Genomic DNA, 25189 nt, shown 5'->3' with positions numbered 1-25189 from the left:
GTGTCGTTTGGCTTAGTATTAGGGTCAGGGTTGGTTTGGGTAGAACGGGTCGGGTTTGTATGTGTGTATGGGGGATATGATGAGGGCCGTTAGATCAGGGTGGCTTGAACGGCTGAGATGGGTTGCCCCCTGAAACGACGTAGTTTTGGTGTCAAACTACGTCGTTTGGAGACCTGGAGATGGGTCTGCTTGACCGGTTGCTTGGGCTGCTTTTTTGGGCCTCAGATTTTAAATAGGGGACCAGCCCAAATCTATTTTAAACCAAATTGTACCCTTTTCTTCCATTTCTGATTTTAAAACACAAAACCCAATTAAACAAAATTAAACCTCATTAATTAACACTTAAAGCAATTATTACACACATATTAAAATGTTAAAAATAGGTAAAATCAAACCAAGGCAACAAATAGGGCAAAAGATGCATATTTTGTGATTTTTTTCTTTTAATAACCGGATTATGGTTCAACTACACACGACACACATTTTTGTGTTTGATAAAATAAAAATGGACAAGATCACAAATAACTAAAAAAAATGCCACGTAAAATCCAAAAATTGTACAGCAAGACCAATTGCTATTATTTTTGTTTCTTTTGGAGTGATTATCGCGAAAACAAAAATCACGTGCTCACACTTATTATGCCTTCGTCTCTTACTGTTCATTGTTGATATATGATATTACTTATGTTTGGGCCATTTATATGATCTCTGAGAGCCCAAAAGACTAGAGAGAGTGATGACTGAGTGAGGCCGAGGGCCTAAGTGTGAGGTTATTGATACTATAGCACATGAGTTGTCCGTGCGGATCCAGATATTATATTATAGCACGTGAGTTGTCCGTGCAACACGTGAGTTATCCGTGCGGATCCAGATATTATATTATAGCACGTGAGTTGTCCGTGTAGCACGTGAGTTGTCCTTGTGGATCCAGATATTATTATAGCACGTGAGTTGTCCGTGCAGGTTATAGCGCTTGGGTAGAAGGAGCCCCTCCGGAGTCTGCACATCCCCAGTGAGCGCAGTCGATTATATATATGGATCAGACTGCACGCCGCATCGGTTATTATGAGGTACCCGCTGAGTGTGAGTGCTGATTGATGAGAGTTGAGTCATGAGGGACTGACAGGATTGCCCCAAGGGCTATATATACATACATACGAGTGATACTTTGCCCGAGGGGCTTGTTTTGTGAAATTACTGTCTTCACTCATCTTTATACTGAGCCTCTAATAAAAATGTTAAACAAATGTTTTGAACAACTTTCATTGGAACTGGAGTTTTTTTTACGAGATGTTTGGAATTAAATTACTGATTTGGTTTTGTTATTTCCACTAAGATTTTTAAGTTATGAGATGAGCTGAGTGACTTTGCCTTGAGAGGCTGTATTTGTTTTCATTTAATTGCTGCACTTAGTTGCTATTTATCTTTGTCGTACATATTTATGGAATATTTGATATCTGGGTTATTTGAGTATGCACTGATGAGACTTAAACTGTTAAATTGAAAGTATGGCTATTCTTATTGAAAGTTATTGAGATAACTGTATTTGTATAGCTCGTCACTACTTCTATGTTCCTTATTTATTTCTGTTACTTACTGAGTTGGTGTACTCACGTTACCCTCTGTACCTCGTGTACAGATCTGGACACTTATGGTCACGGCGGTTGTTGATTGAGGAGTCAGACTCAGGAGACTATTGAGGTAGTTGCATGGTGTTCGCTGACCTTGACTCTTCTTTCCTTTTATATTGTACTATTCTATATTTTCAGACAGTATTTTATCAGTCAGATGTTGTTATCATTTAGATGCTCGTGCACTCAGTGACACCGAATTTTGGGGATGTATTGTTTAGTACTTTTGGAGTTATAATCTATTCTAAAAGGTTTTATTTAATATTAACTGCTTCCGCCTTTATTTAAAAGTTATATTGTGTTGAGATGTTGAGTTGAGGCTTGCCTAGTACCACTATAGGTGCCATCACGATAGGTGAGATTTTGGGTCGTGACACCAAGTGTTTACGAAGAACCAAATCATCCTTTATTAAATGCTCTTCTTCGTTTCCGACACAAAGCAAGAAGACACTGAATATTGGATCTATTCTTACTTTATATTTCTTATCAGTTGAATTTTTTTCGTTTGAGGCCAGAAGTATAACTTTGGCAAGCTAGCTTTTACAGTCTCTGCTTTTGTCGATTTTGGAACTACTGGTAGTACTTGACAGAAATCACCTCCCAAACCATTAATTTTTCATCAAATGATTCATAATATCAAATATATCTCTAGAACTCCGCTCAATTATTTCGATCGTTTGGCACTTAGCCATAAGTTTTTCATCCCTTATTATCAATTTTGCTTTCCTTATAAATTTATCATCATTGCTCTGCTTTGATATAAGTGATGGTTATATAAGTTGTTTGAAGAGGTATATCAAATCTAAAGTGGTTGGTATCACAATAAAATCGTTGTTGCTACACCACTTGCTACTATTAACACTGTCATGCCTCTTGATATGATATTTGCAAGTAATACATGACATAAAAATATTATTTCGATTCAGTCGGAGGCATCTACAAAGAATAATCTCGTTATACCAGAGTCGACTCTTTATAATATGATCTTGAAAACTTGTTCTTGTTTAGGATTTAACTTTGATTGTGCTTCCTTAGACACTTATATAGCATTTTGATTCTTATTAATATACTAACCTTTTTACTTTGTGTGTAACGCTCTTTTTATGGAATAAATTTATGTGCCCAAAGATTTTTTTTAACTTGAATAAGAATTTTACTCATATGATGAATTGGATTCTCTTGCTAAATAATTAATTAAAAGATTTAATTATTTGGTTTTAACATAAAAAATAATTTATTATATGTTGATTCAGATCTTAATATTAGTTCTATCTCTTGTTTTGAATATTTTATCTTACTTAGTATAATTTAATCCACCATAAATTTTATTTTCAAAGAGTAAAAGATTGATATGGCATTTCACTTTTAGATCTTTATGTTTGTAGAATCATTACTGGTATTGACTATCACCAACCATTTTTTTTCTCTTTCTCACACATTTATATTCTTAAATTTTTTCTTAGTTGTTGTTTAATAATTGAGTATTTTTCAAATATTACATGAAAAATTAATTAAAAAATATTATTTGAATAGGAAAATAATTCAAATATAATGTAAAAACATATTATAGTGGGGGTATTTTTTCTTCTTCTCAATTTTAACTCTTTATGCATTCCATTTAATATTACTTTTATTTTTTCTTCGTATTGGAGATTATGTAGTGGTAATGTATTGCCAATACGGAGGATTCTTATGAAATTGATTTTATTAAACCTTCATACATATTTTTAATAAGAATTTAATAGACAAAATTTTATTAATTTTAAATATTAAAAATTAGCATAGAAGGTATTGTAGTCCAAAAAATAGGTTATTACAATTATGTCCTTTCCCTATGAGTTCTTCCAATTAAGAAATATAGAGTTATAAATATATTCAGACTCAAAATTTGTTCCTCTATTATTGTTGTAAATGTTATCACGTGGATAAGTGAATGGGTCAAATTCATTGTTAGACTTCACTCACGAAAATAACGACAAGTCCTTTTGCATTTAATTTGAAGGTAGTGTGAGTAGTAACCTAAAACTAATAAGATTATAATGCTAATATCTAGAATTCCGGGTATGACCTTTTATTATGAGTTATTATGCTTAATATTATAAGATTATTTTTGTAAACCGACATTATATTCGTGCATTTATAATAATATAGATATAGATTTGTGGATGGAAAAGTGGGGTCCTTTGAATTTTTTTAGTGGGACACCACATTAGAAGTTTCAGTGCTCTGAATTGTTGATACTCAACGTATATATAAATTTAACAGCATTTCTTTAAATTTGATTTTATTTCTCTTTTTGCTAAAGTTAAACAGTACAGTAGTATATCATAACTTGGGATGATAATTATCCTAAGAGCAAATATCATTTATAGCCATTCGGGCCAAATTTATAATATTCGATGACCCAAAATTACAATACATATTTTATAGCCCAAAAATAATTCTAGTGGCTAGCCCAAACCGCTTTTTGCTTCTTTCTTCAATAATTCGGATTTTTTCCTTTTGAGATTCCTCGATTGAGCTCTTCAGTTTCTCGATTCTCTGTTTGATCACATTGTTCTCATGAAGAAGCTATGATTTCTCTTTGCTCCAGCGCCTCTATCTTCTATTTTTACAATATTCAGAAAGCTTTATATGTTTTCTGCCTCTACAGAAGTTACGAGGAGAGCGTTAAATCACTCAAACTTCATCCAGGGCCGGTTCTAACATAGGATGGGGTAAGGAAAGTGCCTTAGGCTCCCAATTTTGGGAGGCCCCATTTTTTAGGAATAATACATATTTATAGGTTTATAGGTTTTTCTTTTTTTAAAAAAAAATTATATGTATATAGTACTTTTGTACTTTTTATATAAAAAGAAAGAAAAACTTTATATATATATATATATATATATATATATATATATATATATATATATATATATATATATTAATAAATTGAAGCTTAAAATAGTAGAAAAATAGTTGTCACCTTGATTTGATTTGGCAACTCTACTTTTTATTCTTCCCAGCAATCCCTACCCAACATTTCAATTCTTTTGCTAGTATTCATTCATTCTTCTTTCTTCATATTCCAGAAGACATATCTTCTTCTTCTTTCTTCATGATTCATGCTCATCTTCTTAGTTTTTTCTATTAAATTTTTTTCTTTCTCCAATACTCCAGCAAGCCAACAACTAGATATTTTGGAATTGCAATCAAAGTCTTCAAACTTCTTGATTCAGTCAGTCATTAGGTTTATTTGTTATTTATTATTTTATTAATTTTAATATGTACATATTGTTTAAATTTTCTTAGAATATAAATATGTCAACAAGAAAATATGCATCTGGCAAAAGAAAAGAAAAGTTGAAAATTTAATAAAATCTTAAAAAGGAGCTCTTGATAAATTTTTGACAAATAATGAAAAAATTAAGTCGCAAAATGTAGGAGAATATTCTGTAGATGAACAAGTCACTAACTTAGTTGAATCGGATGATAACAAAACCCAAATTGAAGAAGAAGAGATTTATGAGAAAAATACTTAGGCCCCGTATTAAACGTTCGCCTTGGACCCCATATGCGTTTGAGCCGCCCCTGACATCATCCTTCCCCTCGGAGCAAGAACAGGTTCATCATGACTGTTCTCATCTGCTATCTACTACTACATGGAATCAGAACTGAAGAGAAATGCCATTTTAAATTATCGAATAAACATGTTAATTCCTATTTCAAAGTTGATCGTCAAGAAACACACAAAATTGGTGGTGTCCACAGATACTAGATAAAATTTTAGGGGCTCCCAGTTAGTACAATCCAATTTTTGGGGGTTCCCACTTCCCAGTAAATCAAGTGGTTGAAATCCAGTTGCTAGCACAGACATCGACGACAACAACCCAGTGTAATTTCACAAGTGGGGTCTGGGGAGGGTAATATGTACGCAGACCTTACCTCTACCCGAGAGGTAGAGAGGCTGTTTCCAGGAGACCCTCGGCTCAAAGAGGCAATAAGAGACACTATATTAGTACTATCAATAGACAAGGGTGTATATAATTGGGTCTATTCCAACAAATTACTTAGGACTGCCTCTGGGATCAAAAACCAAATCACAGGAAAGAAATATATATATATATATATATATGTATATATAAATCGGGTTGCACGCCGCAGCGATATAGCGCTTGGACTATATATATATATATATATATATATGTATGTATGAATGGGGTATTGGAAAGATGTAAGAAAATATTAGCCAGATGGAAAAGTCATACCTTTATACGGGGTGGGGGTAGATTGATTTTGGCAAGAAGTGCAAGGATTCTCTACCTACATGTCATTATTCTATTTAATATATATAAAATAGACTGTCACTATAGAAAAATTATATAAAATAAAATGTCACTATACAAAACATATACAAAAATAAACTGTCATTATACACAAAATTTACTAAATAAAATTTCACTATACAAAATATATATACAAAATAGACTGTTACTATATAAAATATATACTAAAAAGATTGTTACTAAACAAAAAATATACAAAATAGATTGTCACTATACAAAATACACTGTCAATATTCAAAACAAACTGTCACTATACAAAAAATATACAAAATAAATATTTTGGGCTATTAGATGCAATAAGTTTGGGTTGAAGGGCCATTTCATGTAAGTAAAAAAAATATGGGCTATTAAAATTTTAAAGGGTTATAGAGAATAGTTTTCTCTTATAATAAGCTAGATGTTAAAAGGCTGGACCAAGGTTCCGAGGTAGAGCCTCAACCATGTGCCATGGCCCAACCCAAATCTGTGGATGCGCTATCTCCACAAGATAGAACCGTTGGGCATGCGAAGACAAAAATTCAAGATCATCTACTTTAAAGGCTTTTTGAATACTTCACCCATATTTGCACGTAATGCCGCTTTTACCCACGCTATTTAAGACATAACCAGTTTTATAAGTATTTCCTTTTTTAAATTCCCTCTCAATTTAGATGGATCTACAGTGTTTTAACACTTCCCCTCCAGCGTAACTCGAACACAGGACCTAATGGTCGTGGATGGAGATGCTTTACCAACTGAACAAGACTCGCTTGTCTTTTATAAATATTTAAAATTTAGAAAAATGGGAAAAAACCTTTTTTCTTATTCACCATCCTCTCCGCCTCCTCCTCCTTTTCTTCCTTTTTTTCTCCCCGTCCTTCTCCTCTTCTTCGTCCTCCTCCTCTTAAACTAAAAATAACTATCTCCCCAAATCGTTTAAATTAAAATACCAAGTGAAATCGTTTAAATTAAGATACCAGATGGATGTATAATATATGTATAATTTATATATAATATGTATATGAACATGTATAATCTATATATCAGTTAATACAACAACAACAACAAATATATATATATATTAAACTGATCGGTTAAAAAAATAAACATTTTATTGGAGTCTGAAGTTTCAAAGAAGTTTTGATTTTTGGCACAGACTTGCAACTTGCAGGAGAATGCAATGTATAGAAATGGTCAAAAGAGAACAATATCCTTGCTTGATTACAAGTATAGATATTAAATAACAAAATCTCAACGAAAAATGAAAATGAAAAACAAATTGCAAATTAAATGGAATACAAAGACAATATTCATTTGATCTTATTTTTAATTGAAAAGAAAACATGAGAATATAACATATTTCAACATCCAATTGTCTAACAAATATATGAAATCCAACAGTCTATTGCAGTTGGAGCTTTTCAATCCAATAGCTAACAATCTGCTCTTTCCACAAGTTCCTCTCAAGGTACATTTCATGAAATCTTATTTGTCCTCCCACTTCAATTGCCAATGCTATTGTACTTCTAGTGCCATAACATCCCTATGTATTTATACCACAACAAGAAAAAGGTTATGAAAATATTTTTAGACTAAAGAATAGGGCGGGGCGGTGCACTAAGCTCATGCTATATGCAGGGTTCGGGGAAGCGGACTATACAAGGGCCTATTGTAAACAGCATTACCTGCATTTCTGCAAGAGGCTATTTGCATGGCTGAACCTGTGACCTCGTGGTCACGTGGCAGTAATTTTACTAGTTACGCCAAAGCACCCCTTCAATTTTACTTTACCAGTTACGCAGCCTTATCCTAAAGAATAGGGCAGGGCAACACGGGGCACTAAGCTCCCACTATGTGCGGGGTCCAGGGAAGGGCCAGACCACAAGGGTCTATTGTATGCAGCCTTACCCTGCATTTCTGAAATAGGCTGTTTCCACGCCTGAACCCGTGACCTCTTGGTCCTATGGCACGCCAAAAGAATGAATGACAATTGATTATTTAATTTACAAAAGAAATTTACCAGTGGTGTGTCTACTTCGACAAATATGGAGCTAAGTTCCAATTCCCAATCCAGAGAGCAAATACAAGGTAATTTGCCTTTTTCAGCTTTGGTTGTGTCTCTCATCAACTTCTCTATCATCTCTTTGATGCAAATGCATTTTTCACTTGCTTTGTATACATCCAACATTGTTTTGAAACTCAACTTCAATCTTTGAGCCTGAAATTAAACAACCAAGAGCACAAAATATACATCAAATTGCTTATTAAGTTTGATGATTATTAGCCCTAATCCTAAGGGGTCGTTTGGTTATCAGACGTGATAGACACGAATATCCTATGAGCTGGGATATCCGATGCGATTAGTTATCTCACATTCTATATGAGATAAACTAATCCCACCATTTTAGTATAAAGTTTATCTCATCACTAGCTAATACCAATAACAATACATGAAATAAATACTATCACATATTCCATCATGGGAGTCATGGAATAACGATAAAGTTATTCTCGTGTGATCTATAGGTTACGACTTTGAGCCGTCGAAACAGCCACTAATGCTTGCATTAGGGTAGGCTGTCTACGTCACATCATTGGGGTGTCACTCTTTCCACGACCCTGCATGAATGTGAGATGCTTTATATACTGGGTTATCCTTTATTCTATCCCGAGATTAGTATCCTTATCCCGTTAACCAAAGATGCTACAGACCTTGGGCCAAGGAGAGTCCAGCTTTGCATTGGAGAGCACATGAACACCTGGATGGACTTCTTGTATAACCATGGGCTCTCCCTTGGGCCTATTTGATACATACACCATTGATTTACTTTCAATGTCTGCTAATATCAAATTAAATCCATTGTATTCATTCCCTTCATTCACCAACTCTTTTGCAAATTCCATTGGACCTTTTCTGCTCTGCAAAATACCAACAAAATTTCAATATCAAAATTTGCTTTCATATAATCAACATCACCTTGTTGGAAATCATAGTCACAAATTCATGACAATTCTGATTTCTTGACGGAACAAGATAGACAATCTACTGCAACAAATATTAAGTAACCAAATAGTGTAATAACAATAACAACAATTCTGTAAAATCTCACAAGTGGGGTCTGGTCAAGATATAGTGTACGCAGACTTTACCCCTACCCTAGAGGCATAAAGAGGTTGTTTTCGAAGCACCCTCGGCTCAAGAAGATGAAAAGAGACAGTAGATCCGTAACACAGTAACAGAAACCGGAAAAATAATATCAACATCGTAAACAGAGGCGGGTCCAAGATTTAAAGTTAATGGATTCCTACAACGATCTCAAGTTAATATACAATAGTTTATGGGTTCACAATGTAATATTTATAGATATTTAATAAGTTTCTTAGTATATATACAAGAACAAAAGCTACGGCAAGAACAAAAGCTACTGGCTTCCGGTGAACTCGGTCTCCATGCTCTGGATCCGCTCCTGATCATAAGAGACAGAAAATAGATGGAAAAATAATACTAACAATAACCAGTAATGATAACACAATACTATGAAAAACAGAAAAATAGCGTGAACACAACATAAGCCACTATCAGTCCAAGACAAAACGCTATCAGACTAGCCCTATCCCCGGTACAAAGTAGAAAAACGAGCGACTACCACCTATGAAAAATGAAAAAATAGTGTGAACACAACGTAAGCCACTAACAGTCCAAGACAAAATACTATCAAACTAGCTCCATCCCCAGTACAAAGTAGAAAAACGCTCGATAACGTACTAACCTTCAACCCTAATGCTCGATAGTGTAAACGGTGTATACCTGTAGGAAACGGACAGGTAGGTCACCTCGGCTTTTGGCTAGAGGGAGGGTATGAAGTTCCAAAACATTAGTGAGAAAAGCAACTCTACCCTGTCTTGAAGAAGCTAACCAAGTGCCACCAGCAACTTCATCTCTGCCACCAACAATTTCTTCACCTTCCCACCAATGGACAGCCTTTGTTGGCCTATTGTGATATTCATCTCTGTTAAGCAATAACAGAAATGAATATTGAGTGTGAGCTTGCCAAAGGAACACTGCTATACACATTTTCTTTGTTAGTTTTGTTATATGAATTTCTTCCCTAAAACAAGAATAGGAAGTAAGTTGATGCAGAATGAAGTCACATGGTTATATACTACTCCAAACTCTAGTCTCTAGTAGTACGTACTATAAGCTAAAAGTATTTAATTACTAGTGCTAGTTAATTATTCTTGGTTTTTAGTCAAGTTGATATAGAGGTTTCCAACCAAAAGGTTGTGAGTTCGAGTCTCCTCAAGAGCAAGGTGGGAATTTCTTGGAGGGAAGGATGTCGGGGGTCTATTTGGAAACAGCCTCTCTACCTCATTGTAGGGGTAAGGTCTGCGTACACACTACCCTCCCCAAACCCCACTAAGTGGGATTATACTGGGTTGTTGTTGTTGTTGTTGTTGATATAGAGGTTTCGCACGTAGATTTATAATTGAGACATTGGAAACTCTAACAAATATATTTAATATACTATCCATAAACAGGTGAGTGTACTCTTCGTCTCATATTATCAGTCGTGGTTACTAAGAAAAGTTGTCTCAAATTATTTGTCATCTTAGAAGTTCAAGACAAAATTGATTATTTTTTTCTTTTTTTGCCCTCAATGAGTGATAATTATCCTTGAATAATACAAACACCTCAATTATGGATAACTTTGTTCCAATATCAACAAGTCAACCTTGTTTTCTTAAACACTTTATCATATAGGAGTATTATATAAATACAATCAATAAACCCCGGAATCCTAACAACACTATCTGACACATAAATTGAGAAAATATTCAATGAAAAGAGATTAAATATTAAGATATGAATAAGGTTAAAGTAATCAAAATCTCATCCTAACTAATTTTCTTAAGGGACGTGTACAAAGAATCATGACAGATAATATGCGACGGAGGGAATAGCTTCAATTAGCAACTTAACAAGTTTAAGTGAACCCAATATTTTTTTTCAAAATATACGTGCATGTGTGTGCGAGCGAGAGAGAAAAGTCACTAAAATTTTAACAAATATCAAAATGTTGAACTCATAATTTTAAAAATTATATCAAGTGTCAAGGAACGTTAAAAGTTGAATCAATTAAATTTTGATAGTAATTATTTTTTGGCATATATAATTTAACTGCAAACAGTGAATTCTGCATAATCTACAACTTGATCAGTTGGAATCAGCACTAATAATCTATAATTTTTGTCAGATATATACTATCATAATGCTTATTGTTGGCAAACTCTGAAATATCTTACGCCACTTCTCTACAAAAAAAGAATTTTTTTAATATTTCATTTCGTTATCTTGTTTCTACTATTATTGTACTTATATAGTTATGTTATTGTTACCAGAGGCTCTGGCCTTTTGTTTTGTGCACCCAGATTTGCATATAGAGCCGAAAAATCACAATATGACCTTTACTCCGTCGATCTGGAGTGTTAAATGGGCGGGTTAAATTAATTTTAGGCGAATTAAAATAGAGTGAATCAATAAATAAGCAAGTTAATGACTCGCATAAATATTATTTGGCTGAGATAAGCTGGGTTTAAATTTAGATCATAGTCAAACTCGTCCAACTCTTATCAAGCTTTAATTGATGTGTACACATATCAAACAAAAAAAAAATTGCAAAGTTACTCATGGATCAATTTAGGTTAAAAATCAACCCAACTTTTGATGGGTTGAGATGAGTTGGGTCAAGGTGCATGAGTTGAGTTCAACAAATGAGCTAGTCAATGACCAGACCAACCTTGGGCAGGTGGGTCAAATGTGTTTGAACTCATATTGCTACCCCTATCGTCAACCAATCGGGGACGAATTCAACCTTTAAGATTTTTAACAATGAACTTATTTTATGAGTTAATTAAGGTTCTAACTAATGGAGGGGTTATAATTAATGACATAGAGCTCGTTTGGATTAGCTAATTGTAAATAGCTGATAATATTGAAGTGTTAAAACTGATTTTTTAAATAAGTATTTATCTATTTGGATAGACGTGCTGAAACTAATAATAAACAATTGATGTGTTTGGTAGAAAAGTGATGATAAGTTGTTCTTTTATTAAAATGACTAAAATATTCCTTAAAAACTTTACAAAAGCTTATAAATTAAAAAGTTTCTTTGTAGAAAAAAAAAAAGAAAGATAGAACAATGAATATGGAATGAAAAGAAAGTTAGAAAATTTATTTTGGAAAAAATATTTTGCGAATTAGAAAATATTATTAAGGATAAACTAGTAAAAGTCTTGGTCAAACTAAAAATACTTATAAGCTAAAAAGTTATAAGTTGGGGGTGACCAACTTATGACTAATTTTAGTCTGTAAGTACTTGGCCTATAAGTTATAAGCATTTTTGCGTGTTTACCAAACGCGTAAATAATTTTGACGTGATTAATTAAACAACCGAGCCTTGCACCGATTCTATTGGTTAAACATAAAAACATGCAATAGCTAATAGTGCTGGCACATTTAGGAGATTTTCATGCATATGCCGAATTATTACTGTTAAATTAAATGAGTTACAAAATTATGGAGTTTGGCCCATTTAACCATAAAGTCTATTATATCATTTTTTACTCTATCAAGAATTGTCTCTAAAATAAAAACAGTACTAAAAGAGTTGCGATAGTACAAACCGTGACAAAAGTTTGGTAATCAGCCAGTCTTAATTACTACTACTATATATCTATTTTATTGCTACGTTATTGTATTAGTTTCTCTCTTCTTTTCAACAAACTTTTCAGCTATTCATTAATTTGGCAAAAACGTAAAAAGTAGGAAGAAATATGACCACCTTACCAATAGTTAAAATCTAATTACAACTAGTCAATTACGAAGTTTCAAATGTACTAGAGCCAAAAATGACGGATTAGAGACGGAGCCAGGATTTTAAGTTTATGGGTTCGGGATTCTAATCTTTTTAAATTATTGCGATCTAAATTAATAACTTATATATATTTAATAAATTTTTAAAGATAAATACAGGGTTCGAACTAGAACTATTGGGTTCGGCTGAACTCGCTCGGAGCAGTTTAGCTCCGCCCCTGGGAGGGACAACGGGTAAGAGAAGGTTTGAGCTCTAGAAGGCGGTAAAAACTACCAAGTTGAAGTACAGTGACGCACGAACAATGATGGACGAAGCGGATGGACGAAGCGGAAGCAAGAATGTCGGCTTGAGTAATGCAAAACGTAGACTCAAACCTCTCGACACTTCGAACCAAAAAAGTAAATGAGTTTATTGCATGCAAGTGTAAAATATAAACAAAATGTGCATATATTTTTTTCCATCTATTCATCTGCCAGTTATGATTTAATTTATTTTCTAGTCTCACTCTACTTCTATACATGTATTTTTGCATATTTTTCGTATTCATTTAAAAATAACACACCACTAAAATTGTTGATTTAAATACAGCAAGTTGGCTTGCTCTTTAGCTTAGGTGTCATACGTGCTTGCCCACTAACAGAAATTAAAATTGTTACACACAGTTACATGCACTTTTAAGTTAGGTCGAATTAGCAATCTCAGCTGGACTTGCCAAATTTAGAATATGAAAGTATTTTAATTTTTTGTTACGAATATCGTAATATTATCTGCTTCTACCAGCAATTATGCAATATTATATATTGTTAATTAATATTGAAATTATATTATATTCTGCATATTATACCGTGTTCTTTTAGATTGAATTAAAAAAATAGAAAATAATCTATGAGAAATAATTTTTCATACTTATTCAATAGAAACGTGACCTTTAATAGGGTAAACGCAACAGAGAGAATCGAGTTTGGGCAAAGGAAACTTTATGGTGCAACTGGGCAGTCATAATTGTAAAAATAGCACGGTGTAGCCAGTTTTCGGATTGGTCATTCAAAAATAGTCAGCTTTTATGGAGTCAATGAAAAATAGCCACTATTTTGTTGCAACAAAGACCGGTCCAACATAATATACTGGAGTTCGGTGCACCTGTGAATGAACTCCAGCATATTATGCTGGACCGGTATACTTTGCTGACTCCAGTATATTATACTGGACAATTATACTTGCTGGAACTCCAGTATATTATGCTGGAGTTCTAGTGTACTTATGCTGGAACTCCATCATATTATACTGGAGTTCCAGCATACTTATCCTGGAACTCCAGTATAATATGCTGGAGTTCAAGCATACTTATGTTGGAACTCCAGTATAATATACTGGCGTATTTTCCGGGTTTTGAACAGTGTTTTCGCTCAGATTTATCTTTGCATGAAAAATGGCTAAAGTTCATTTACTTTTAAAATTGGGCTATTTTTGAACGACCAGTTGTAAATATGACTATTTTTTAATTTCTCCCGTCATAATTATGTGGTGTGAAGTACACTAGTAGCCACTTTTTAAGCCCGTTATTTGAAATGTATTCATAATTTACAATGTATTTAAAGATTAGACAATTCACCTAAATTTCAGGATTAAGTATCCTGAATTTCAAATTCAGGACATAGTGTCCTAAATTTTTGAGGTGCTAATTTGAAACTCAAGACTAAGTGTCCTGAATTTTTGAACTGCTAATTTAAAATTCTAGACATAACATTCAAATTTTTGGGCATAATTTCGAACTTTAGGACACGATGTCCTGAAGTTTGAACTTTGAAGTTTAAATTTAAGGACGTCGTGTCCTGAAGTTTGAGCGAATTGACTAATTTTTAAATACATTGTAAACTATGGATATATTTTAAATAACATAGGTAAAAGTGGCTACATGGTATCACTTCCGCTACTTTAGAGAGCCCATATTTAAAAGACATTAACAAATAGTATAATTTTGTTCTTAAAATTACACACAATGACCTTGAAAATTGATGGTCTTGATCTTTTGACCCACACAAATTTTTAAGGTCAAAAGTGTTGCCCATAGAGCAAACGATGGACAATACTTATTAAACTTAAAGTTTTGCCTATAAGACAAGCAACAACAACAACAACCCAGTATAATCCCACTTAGTGGGGTATGGGGAGGGTAGTGTGTATGCAAACCTTACCCCTACCCTAGGGTAGAGAGACTGTTTCCAAATAGACCCCCGGCATCCTTCCCTCCAAGAACTTCCCACCTTGCTCTTGGGGAGACTCGAACTCACAACCTCTCGGTTGGAAGTGGGGGTTGCTTCCCATCCGAGCCTATAAGACAAGCAAGGTCAAAAAAACAAGAGTGACACTCAAAATATTCTATTTGTGCAAATCACCCAATTTTGTTTGGGCTAAGATGAATCTGAGCCCAGTACCAATATGAAGGCTAAAAGAAAAAGGACCAAATACTCTTCTCCTGTTGGTGCTTTACTCCTTTTTGTTTTACCAAAGCTGAAGCCAATGAACTTCAAATGATATAATGCTTACATAGGCAGTTTTTAGTTCATAAGAAAAATCTGCAAGCTGAAAATTTAGCCTTCTTACATGGGAATAGGGGTGGCAAACAGGCGGGGCGGGGCGGATATGAGCGGGTCGAAACGGATAGTTCAAAAAACGGATAAAATTATTCTACCCGATCCGTATTTGAGACGGATAAAAAACGGGTTATCCGGCGAATAATATGAATATCCATATTATCCATGGCTTCTTGAATATGATCACTTATGGGAGAATTCCTAGTCTCCCAAATTTAAGGAATCCCCAATTTAAGACTTTACAAATGTAAAAGTTAAACACATTTGTTATCCATTGGTTATTCATTTGGTTCACCATTTTTTAAGTGAATAATACGGTTCTTATCCATGTTCGATACATTTTAAAAAGTTTATTATTCAACCCATTTTTTAATGAATAATATGGGTGAATAATTATTTTCTTTTAACCATTTTGCCACCTCTACATGGGAATAAATTATATTCATTTGGAAGAAGAGTTCATATGGTACAAGTGGAATGTGATTTGTTAAATTACCATTAATGTGACAAGGAGGTTTTGAAGAGTTTCACGAGGCATTACTGATCGAGTTTTATATGTTGTATTCATTAATTTATGTCAATATTGAATGTGGATTAATTTTTTTCCGTTATTCGTACTTTTAAAAAAGTTCCTCAAGAAGACTATATCGAAACGACTTTCCTCTTGAAGCTTTTTGTATCTATATTAATTTCTAATCGCACGAAATCTCCATAGTCAATTTTTCATTTTTGATAACCAGAGAGACTTTATTTTTTATTTTGAATTTTCGCAGTTCGGATTCTTAATGCATTGTCCGAGTAGGCAACGCCTACCAAGCAAAGCTTTCTTGAAGAGACAAGGTAGGTTTACTCGGATCTTCTTCCATAATGGCACGGAACAATAATATTAATGTATTATTGGAATAGATACACAAATCACCTTAAATCTAAGAAGTTAGATCGAAATATGTAGAGAAGCAAATATTAAGCTTGATTTGTACCAAAAAGAGTTGCACAAGAACAAAATAATACGGCTTATGTCGGGATAAGTTATGCTGTGATTAGTTATTCTGGTATTGCTTTTTATCCACTGTTTGGTATGTTGCATTAAAAATGACAATTGTATAATTTCTAATAAGAAGGTATAAGTTATCCCGGCACTAATTACCTCACCCTCTATAAGGTATAAGTTATCCCAGTACTAATTTTAATCCTGGAATAACTTATACCAAATTTGTTAACCAAATAAAGTATTAAGATGGTATTATATTTTTATACCTATATTATACCTTCTTATATCTCATACCAAACGAACCCTAATTAGCTAAGCTAAAGTTGTTAATCATTTGCAGCAGTTGGAAGTATATGTCATGCCTATGTCCAGGTTTTGTAGGTCCCAATACTGATTTAATTATGATTAAGAATAAAAATTGAGTGTGGGTAAGTTATAATCTAGCGTTACGTGTGACTTTCCTAATATTATTTTCTATTTATACTTTTAGTCTTCTTTTGAAAATTTAAAGTTTTTATGGGTAAAATATCTACTGTAAAAATAAACTCAAAACATCTTTCGGTACACACGCATATAATACTATTACTAGAATTAGGGCTGTTCATTCGAATTGAATATCCGAAATCCGAACCGATCCATTCAATTTTGAATTTCGGATTTCGGATTGGATCAGATTTCGGATTGGTATATTTTAATCTAATCCAATCCGAAATCCGAAATTATTAGGACATGTATAAATACTACACTTTAATTTACATCAACCTCCAAGTTATTACCTTTACAATTGCTAGATTTAGCTATATTGGCACCATAGTACTCTCATAATTGCATAAACATGAATTTTTCTTAATGTATTGCCTCTTTTACAAAGAAAATATACATATTAGTTTAACTTTGAGGCATAATAATACAATCCGATATCTGATCCGATTCAAACTTTAAAATCCGATCCGATCTGATATAATTTGGATCGGATTCGGATTGCATTTTCTAGAATCCGAAATTCGAATCCGAAATATGTTAAATCCGATCCGATTCAATCCGTGCACAGCTCTAACTAGAATGACTATAGAATATGGAAAACTATAGAATATGGAAAATAAAGAATTAAACAATATATAAGAAAGGAACAAAAATAAGAAAACGCATCATCACGAGTTATAACGCGCGTAAGGAGGTGAAGACAGTCGTTTCGCCATCATAATATAACGCGTCGGTCACGCGTCTACTTTTCTTTTATATTTTATATTTTATTTTTATTTTCTTGCCATACTTGCTTTTGTATTCAGTTAATTTAGATTTGTATCGTATAAAGCTTGATTAAGTTAAATTTGCACCGCTTAAGATTTGTTAAATCTGAGAAAATCTGTTTGAATTAAAAGTAGTTGATAAGCTTCAAGTGCTGAAGCTAAACTATAAATAAGGAATTTTTACCTTAGCAAAGGTTAACACTCTATTTGTTTTAAATAAATACTATTTAAAAAAATTATATTTTATAGATATCTTTTAAGGTTTATAGCAAAATATTCAATTTTGGTTAGCTCCTAGCCCTAAGCTACTAAATACGCTAATCAGTTACACTATTTTCTTTTTCTCTCTACTTTAATACATCTCATTTTCTTTCCCCATCCCATTCTCTCTTTCCTCTCTCCTCCTTCTTTCTTCTCTTTTTCTCCCGATTTTTTTCTTCCCTGCTTTTAAAAACCCTAACAGGGGCTGTTTTCCACCAGATACGGCCGACGACCACTTTCCCCTTCCTTGTTGAGTCACCCTAACCCCCTCTTCAGGCCGACGATGTATTTTACCCGTCGATAACGACCCAACAATCATCCTTAGTATTGTGCTGAGAGGCTTCTTCTATCGTGAATAACTTCGTCAGTGTTGGCATTTTCTCTCAATTAACTTTTGGTGGCTTTTTTACTTTCAAATTTCTCTTCTCTCAAACAAGTTACTAATAAATCCTATATGGCTGGAATACTATACAGAATACTATGGTCTTGGCGGCAGTGGTTTTCGTGTGAAAGGGGGCATGGATATCGGTGGATTGAGAACGGAGTTTAGGGCTGAGCAACTTGATTTTCTGTTAATATATTTTAATGTATTTTATTGTATTAATTATCTTTTTTCATTGTAATTCAATGTATCTCGTTGTATTCCATGTATTCCAATGTATTCATTGTCTTTTTTTTCATTGTATTTCAATGTATCCCGCTGTATTCTATTTATTTCATTGTATTCACTGTCTCGCTATGTGCCACGAATGTATTCATAGTTTTTTTTAATTAATATAATTTATGTATTATATAATTTCTCTGAAGATTGCTATGTTTTTGGGGTATTTTTCGGTTGAGAATTTTTTTATAACTGAAAATACAATTTTTTTGTGTTATAATTGAGTTTGTTGAGTTATATTAGGAGTCTATTATGTTAGTTGATTCACTTTCCATTTTAAAAATAGTGTAATCCCCTATTTAACTCCGCGAATACAGTCGAATACAATAATTTGTCCAGCTGTAATCCCATGTTTCACTCCATGAATATAGTCGAATACACTCGAATACAACAACTGATTAGTTGGACTTCCCTGATTTACGCCTATTTTTGCTACTGTATTCATGAATACAATAGCTTAAATACATCAAATACATCTTATAACCACAGAAAAGGTATCTATAATCCATAATATAGCAAATGGTATCTATAGATGGCTAATTACTACTAAAAGATAGTGCTTTATGAAAATTTCTATAAATAATTAAGGGAAAATTTCACATTAGAACAATTGGGCTCTATACTTTTCAATTTTATTGCCCATATTTCAATTTACAACCAACTAGCCTAAAATTAATAGGCTAAGATTCAACATCCAACTCCAATAGGTTCTCAAAATTACTATTTAATTTTTAAAAAAGATTCCTCAAGCTTTTAAATTAATTTTCAAATCAGTAACTGTGACTCAAATATTAATTCAACAAACCAAATTCATTTGGGTGGTGAAAATTAGATTTTTAACAAGCTTAAATATGTGGGTTTAAATTTCGAATTTGATTTTGTGAGAAATTTGGAATGAGTGTTATTTAGACTTGTTAGAAATAGTATAAGGAGGTTGTATATAAAATTTAAAATCATTTAATGGAGATCTGGACTGGTTTTGAACAAGAATTGCAACTGAAAATCGTGAAAAAAGTTCGTCTACATACGCTTGTATAAAGGTGTATAATAGTGTATAAGATGTGTCTCTACACTCATATACACTATTATACAATATTATACATAATTATACAAAAAACTGACTTCGTCTTCTTCCTTGCGTCTTTTTTGAAATTTAACTCAAATCTTGCTCAAATTTACTCCAAATCACTTCAAATTTAAATTTTAAACTCTTTTTGATAATGTGTAATTCCCTTTTTTTGCAATTCATACTGTCGATTACCTGCCTAGTTGGTCATCAGGAGGTCTAGTCTTTCAAATCTGAAGTTTTGTAATCTGTCCAGTTGAGTTAGGAGTCAGTTGTTAGGAATTTGATAGTTTGAATTGGTTATAGCTGAAGGGTTTGGTATAGATTGAAAGGGGTTCATGTAGGATAATAGTTTAGGGCATCAGGGGGTAATTTGAACTTTAGATTTAAGTGTTCTATCTAGTAAGTGCTAAGGTAACATTAAATCAATGCATTCGTTTAAGTGCTAATGGGGAACAAAACATAATGGTAGGGTAAGGCTTAAAAGGGATTGATTAAAATATGTTGTCCATGCTTGTTTGAACATCAAATAAGGAAAAGACAAGGGGTAATGGGGAAAACATACTCTAGTGGGGTACTAAAAGAAGATCATGGGCAGAATTAGTTAAAAAAAATTCTGCCTAAGTGCTCTTGAGAGCTGGCAAGGTCAGTGTTTGGGTATAAGTGGGGGGGATTTTGGACAGAGTAGGGGATCCTTTTTTCTCGGGGGGCTGGGTTTTTCTTTTGGCCAGACCTTAGAAGAAGGAAAAAATCTGAGGAGAAGGAGAGAGTTTTTATTGTTGCCTTAATTAATTTTTTCAAGATTCTCAGCCAATAGTCCAGTCCAGCTCCCTGAGAATCATAAACAGTTTTAAAACTCTCTGCTTCAAGTTTCAGAGATCACTTTTGAGAGTCTTTAATCAGTTAGAAATGGTCTTGAAAATCAGTTTCTAAAGCTTAAAGACTAGAAAGCTTGAATCTTGGCTTGACTCTAGCTCGGTTGAGTCTGTTTGTGGTTGTTTGGAACTTCAAATTGCTGCTGTGAACTGCTGTTGTATTGTTGCTCGTATTACTGCTGCTGCTGATCTTTCTTCTACTTTATTTTTGTTCCAATTCCAGGTACACAACTTGACTTCAATAATTGTGAAGCTGAAATGTAAAGGATGAACTTGTAATTGAAGCATGAAGATTTTAATTTAATTCAGTTTTCTAATTTGTATATTTGAATGTTTTGTTCGTTAAGGATGTTTAGCCTCTTGTTTATAGTTGCGTTGGCTGAACTGAACTGGGCTATGCAATAACTGGATTATAGACTCTTATAGCTTAGTTTTCTTGGATTGGTTTACCCAGTAAATCACCAATTGTAGTTAATTCCTTGTTAACTGATTCTTGCACCTGTTGAGTATTGGTTGTAGCCAAATTCATGGTACAGAGTAGTTCATGACTAGTCATAGTTAATTTCGTGTTAAAGAACTTTGTGAATCCGTTTAGCGTAGTATAAGATAAAACCTGGAGCGGCTGTTTTGTTTCATTCTCAACAGGTAATTTAAATATGACCAGACTGTATAGGGATTGTAGTAGACTGCCAAAATTTCTCTGGATGGTTTACTACAGTTGTATAGCGTAACTTGATTTCAGTAGTTCTTTTAGAACCTTAGTTAAAAGGCCTGCCTTGAATGTTTAATTTCAGTAGTTATAAAATAGGCTTGAATGGTTTTTAGTCTCAATGTGTCCTTCAGCAGTTCTATTAGGAAATCGTGAATCATTAAAGTGGTTAGTGTTAGTTTATTTTTTTTATGACAGTTCTTAAGCATTGATTCGTTTCAATAATTGTAAAAATAAGTTCAAATAGCTCCGGATTTCATATAGTTCACTTCCGTATCCCAATAGTTTAAAATACCAAGTTATTCGAGTACTAGTTCAGTACTGATAATGTAAATAAAGTACTGTTTGGGTCTGGGCCATCAGATGATTCGTTTGGGGCTGATTGGGCCGCCCAGATTCGTGTTGCGATATTCCCGTCTAGGCTCGAACCCCGGGCTCGTTGGGCTGCAAACGTCCTTGCAGGCCCAATGTTTGAGGCAACCTTTCTCATAGTAAGGTTGTTGACGTATTAATTAATTAGGGTTTTTTCCTTATTTTTTCAGAGACAAAAAATAAAAATAGCAAATCATAGTCGCTTTTAGGTTTGCCTTTTAAATAATAAATGAGACGAGCCTCGCAAAATAAAAATACATAAATTGCGGGGCCCTTAATAAATGGTTAAAATGAAACAATTAGAATTCGGGGTGGGCCGTTTAGTGAATTTCACGGCCCTCCCCAAAGATAATAACGCGCTAGTCATTTTAGACGCGCTTTTAATAATTTACTTTCTTAAACTTGGGTGCACATTTATGTGACCCAAATTCAAATCTCAACGGAGTCGAAATGTGTCAATAACCACGAGTGCATTGATGTGACGTGGTTCGAGATGTGTTTTCACGACGTTGCAATTCTCGTTAAAAAAATAAATAATAAAAGCGGTAAAAAGTTAAAATTTGCACATAGGTTCAACATGTATTAAAATCAGATAAATAAGCCGAATATGACATTTGAGCGACTGTGCTAGAACCACGGAACTCGGGAATGCCTAACACCTTCTCCCGGGTTAAAAGAATTCCTTATCTGAATTTTTGGTTCGCGGACTGTAATACAGAGTCGATCTTTTTCTCGATTCGGGATTCAATCGGTGACTTGGGACACCATAAATTTTCCAAGTGGCGACTCTGAATTAAATAATAAATCCCGTTTCGATTGTCCTTTAATTGGAAAAACTCTCTTACGCCCCTGCGAGCGCAGGGTAAAAAGGAGGTGTGACAATAATTAAAAGTATTTTTACATAAAAGAACGAATGACAAAAATAGAATACAGAGATAATTAAAAGTGATATTTTTAGAAGCGTATTTCGAAGATTACAAATATAGTAAGGATAAAATTATAAAAGACTTAGTCAAACCAAAGTGCTTATAAATTATAAAATCACTTATGACTTTTAGCTTATAAACACAGTTTACAGGGATCGTTTGGTATGATGGATAAGCAAAAATAATCATGGGATAAAAATTTAGTACCGCCTTATCTATAGTTTGGTTATTAATCCTGAGTTATGTTATTCCAAGATTAAAAATAATATCGGGATAACTTATACCTGTCAGGGAGTGGAATAGTAATCATCCTAACTTCACTTGTCTTCAAACCAAACGACCCCTTATTATAAGTAATTTTGATATTCACCAAATGCGTAATTAATTTTAAAAACTATAAACTGTTATAAATTAAAGACTATAAAGTAAAGACAAGTATAGAGAGAAACTGATATATTATTCGAATTCAAACTGATGTACATAATGAACTGAAATCTCTTCTATTTATAGAAGAAAGGAAGCTGTTGTGTAAGCTGCTACTATACCAGATATGGATAATCTTCTACTGAGAGCAATGTTTATCCATAACGGAGTACTGAAAGGATAAGCTTATTATACCCGATATGGATAATCTTCTATCGGGGGTAATATTTATTCATAATTGGGTACTGAAAGGATAAACTTATTATGCCCGGTATGGATAATCTTATACCGGGGATAATATTTATCCATAACTGGGTACTGAAAGGATAAGCTTATTATATCCGGTATGGATAATCTTCTACCGGGGGTAATGTTTATCCATAACTGGGTACTGAAAGGATAAGCTTATTATACCCGGTAGAAGATTATCCATATCTGGTATATTAGCACCTTACACATCAGCTTCCTTTCTTCTATAAATAGAAGAAATTTTAGTTCATTATGTACATTAGTTTGAATTCGAATAATATATCAGTTTCTCTCTATACTTGTCTTTACTTTATAGTCTTTATTTTATAACGCGTTATCAGCACGAGACTCTGTCATCTCGAGCAAATATTTTGAGAGTATCTGAGGTAAGAACTTTCTTTTCCTAAATAATGTCAAATCTTTCTAAACTTGAATTTGTAGCCCTGGATATATCGGGAAAAAGCTACATGTCTTGGGTGCTTGATGCTGAAATTTATCTTGATGTGATGGGTTTGGCAGACACCATCAAAGACAAAAATCAGGCATCAAACCAAGACCGTGCCAAAGCAATGATATTCCTACACCATCACCTTGATGAGGGCCTGAAAATGAAATATCTTACTGTTAAAGATCCAGTCATACTGTGGAATAATTTGAAAGATAGATATGACCACCTGAAGATGGTCGTTCTTCCACAGACACGTTCTTCCACAGACACGATATGATTGGACTCATCTAAGGCTACAAGATTTTAAATCTATCAGTGAGTATAATTCTGCTATGTTCAGAATTATTTTCCAATTGAAGTTATGTGGTTATAATATTACGGATCATGATATGTTGGATAAAACTTTCACCACTTTTTCATGCCTCGAATATGCTCCTGCAGCAGCAATATCGAGAGATGGGATTTAAAAAGTATTCTGAACTTATCTCACATCTTCTTATAGCCGAGCAACATAATGAGCAATTAATGAAAAATCATGAAAGCCGACCTACTGGTTCTTGTCCATTCCCTGAAGTGAATGAGATGAAGTTTCACCAGGCTAAAAGTGAAAAAGGTTGTGGCCCCAGTCGTGGTCATAGTCGTGGTCGGGAAAGAAACTCTAATCATGGTAATAATAATGCACCAAAGAATACTCCTCACCACCAACAGTGGAAAAGGAAGGAACAAAAGCATGAAGCGGTGCAAGCACCAAATGCAAAAAATGCATGCTATAGGTGTGGAAAAAAAAGGCACTGGTCACGTACCTGTCGTACGCCAAAGCACCTGGTTGAGCTTTATCAAGCCTCCCTAAAGAAGACAGGGAAAAATGTTGAAGCAAATTTTATTTCTGAAGATAATTTAGACTTCATGCATTTGGATGTAACTGATTACCTTGCACTCCCAGAAGGAGAAACAAGTCATGTAATCGGTGGTGAATCTGTAGAAATGTAAATATTTTAATTTTTGTTATTTGTAATAGATAGTATGGTTATGTAATTGTTGTACATAAAGAAAAATTATGATTTGATAATGATGTTTACTATAATATATCTTGTTTATGTCATTTTGAAGAATATGGATAACATTATTAGATCAACTTAAACTCTAGCAGAGTTTGCAAGAAATATACAACCACAAGAAGTGGTTATATTTCGTATATCTCATTGTAATTATATTTTGTTAACTACCAGAAGTGGTATATGCCTATGATCACCAGAAGTGATAATTTAGGCTTTCTATGGTTACAATTGAAGATAAGCTACATAAATATTCTCTATATTAAATGCACGCCTCGATTTGCTCCTGAAGTAGTAAATATTTTAAAAGAGGTTGAGGCATCACAATTTGAGGTGATTAATGCGCATTCAGATAATTATGTTCGATTTCCTGAAGGATGAGAACTTTTGATAATATTAATCCATTCCCTGAAGTGAATATGACAATACTAATAAGTCGGGTAAATATGAACGCGCTCTTAATGTGAATACATTACAATTCACCTCCAGAAGAGTT

The 25189-nt window shown here is 33.5% G+C and overlaps 1 protein-coding gene across 1 annotated transcript; it reads right to left on the bottom strand.

Moving 5' to 3' along the window:
- Positions 1-7103: 7103 nt before the first annotated feature.
- LOC104235160 (uncharacterized) lies at positions 7104-10075 on the bottom strand. The gene is made up of 4 exons (XM_009788856.2): positions 9747-10075; positions 8651-8857; positions 7959-8156; positions 7104-7481 (listed from the first exon to the last, which is right to left on the bottom strand). Exons 1-4 carry the CDS (start codon positions 10011-10013, stop codon positions 7341-7343), a joined length of 813 nt encoding a protein of 270 aa, XP_009787158.1. The 5' UTR covers positions 10014-10075; the 3' UTR covers positions 7104-7340.
- Between the last annotated feature and the right edge of the window lie 15114 nt (positions 10076-25189).

Source organism: Nicotiana sylvestris, chromosome 4 (genome assembly GCF_000393655.2).
Source record: "Nicotiana sylvestris chromosome 4, ASM39365v2, whole genome shotgun sequence".
Classification (NCBI taxonomy): domain Eukaryota; kingdom Viridiplantae; phylum Streptophyta; class Magnoliopsida; order Solanales; family Solanaceae; genus Nicotiana; species Nicotiana sylvestris.
Note: the sequence above shows the minus strand (reverse complement) of the source record. Positions and strands in the feature narration are given on the sequence as shown.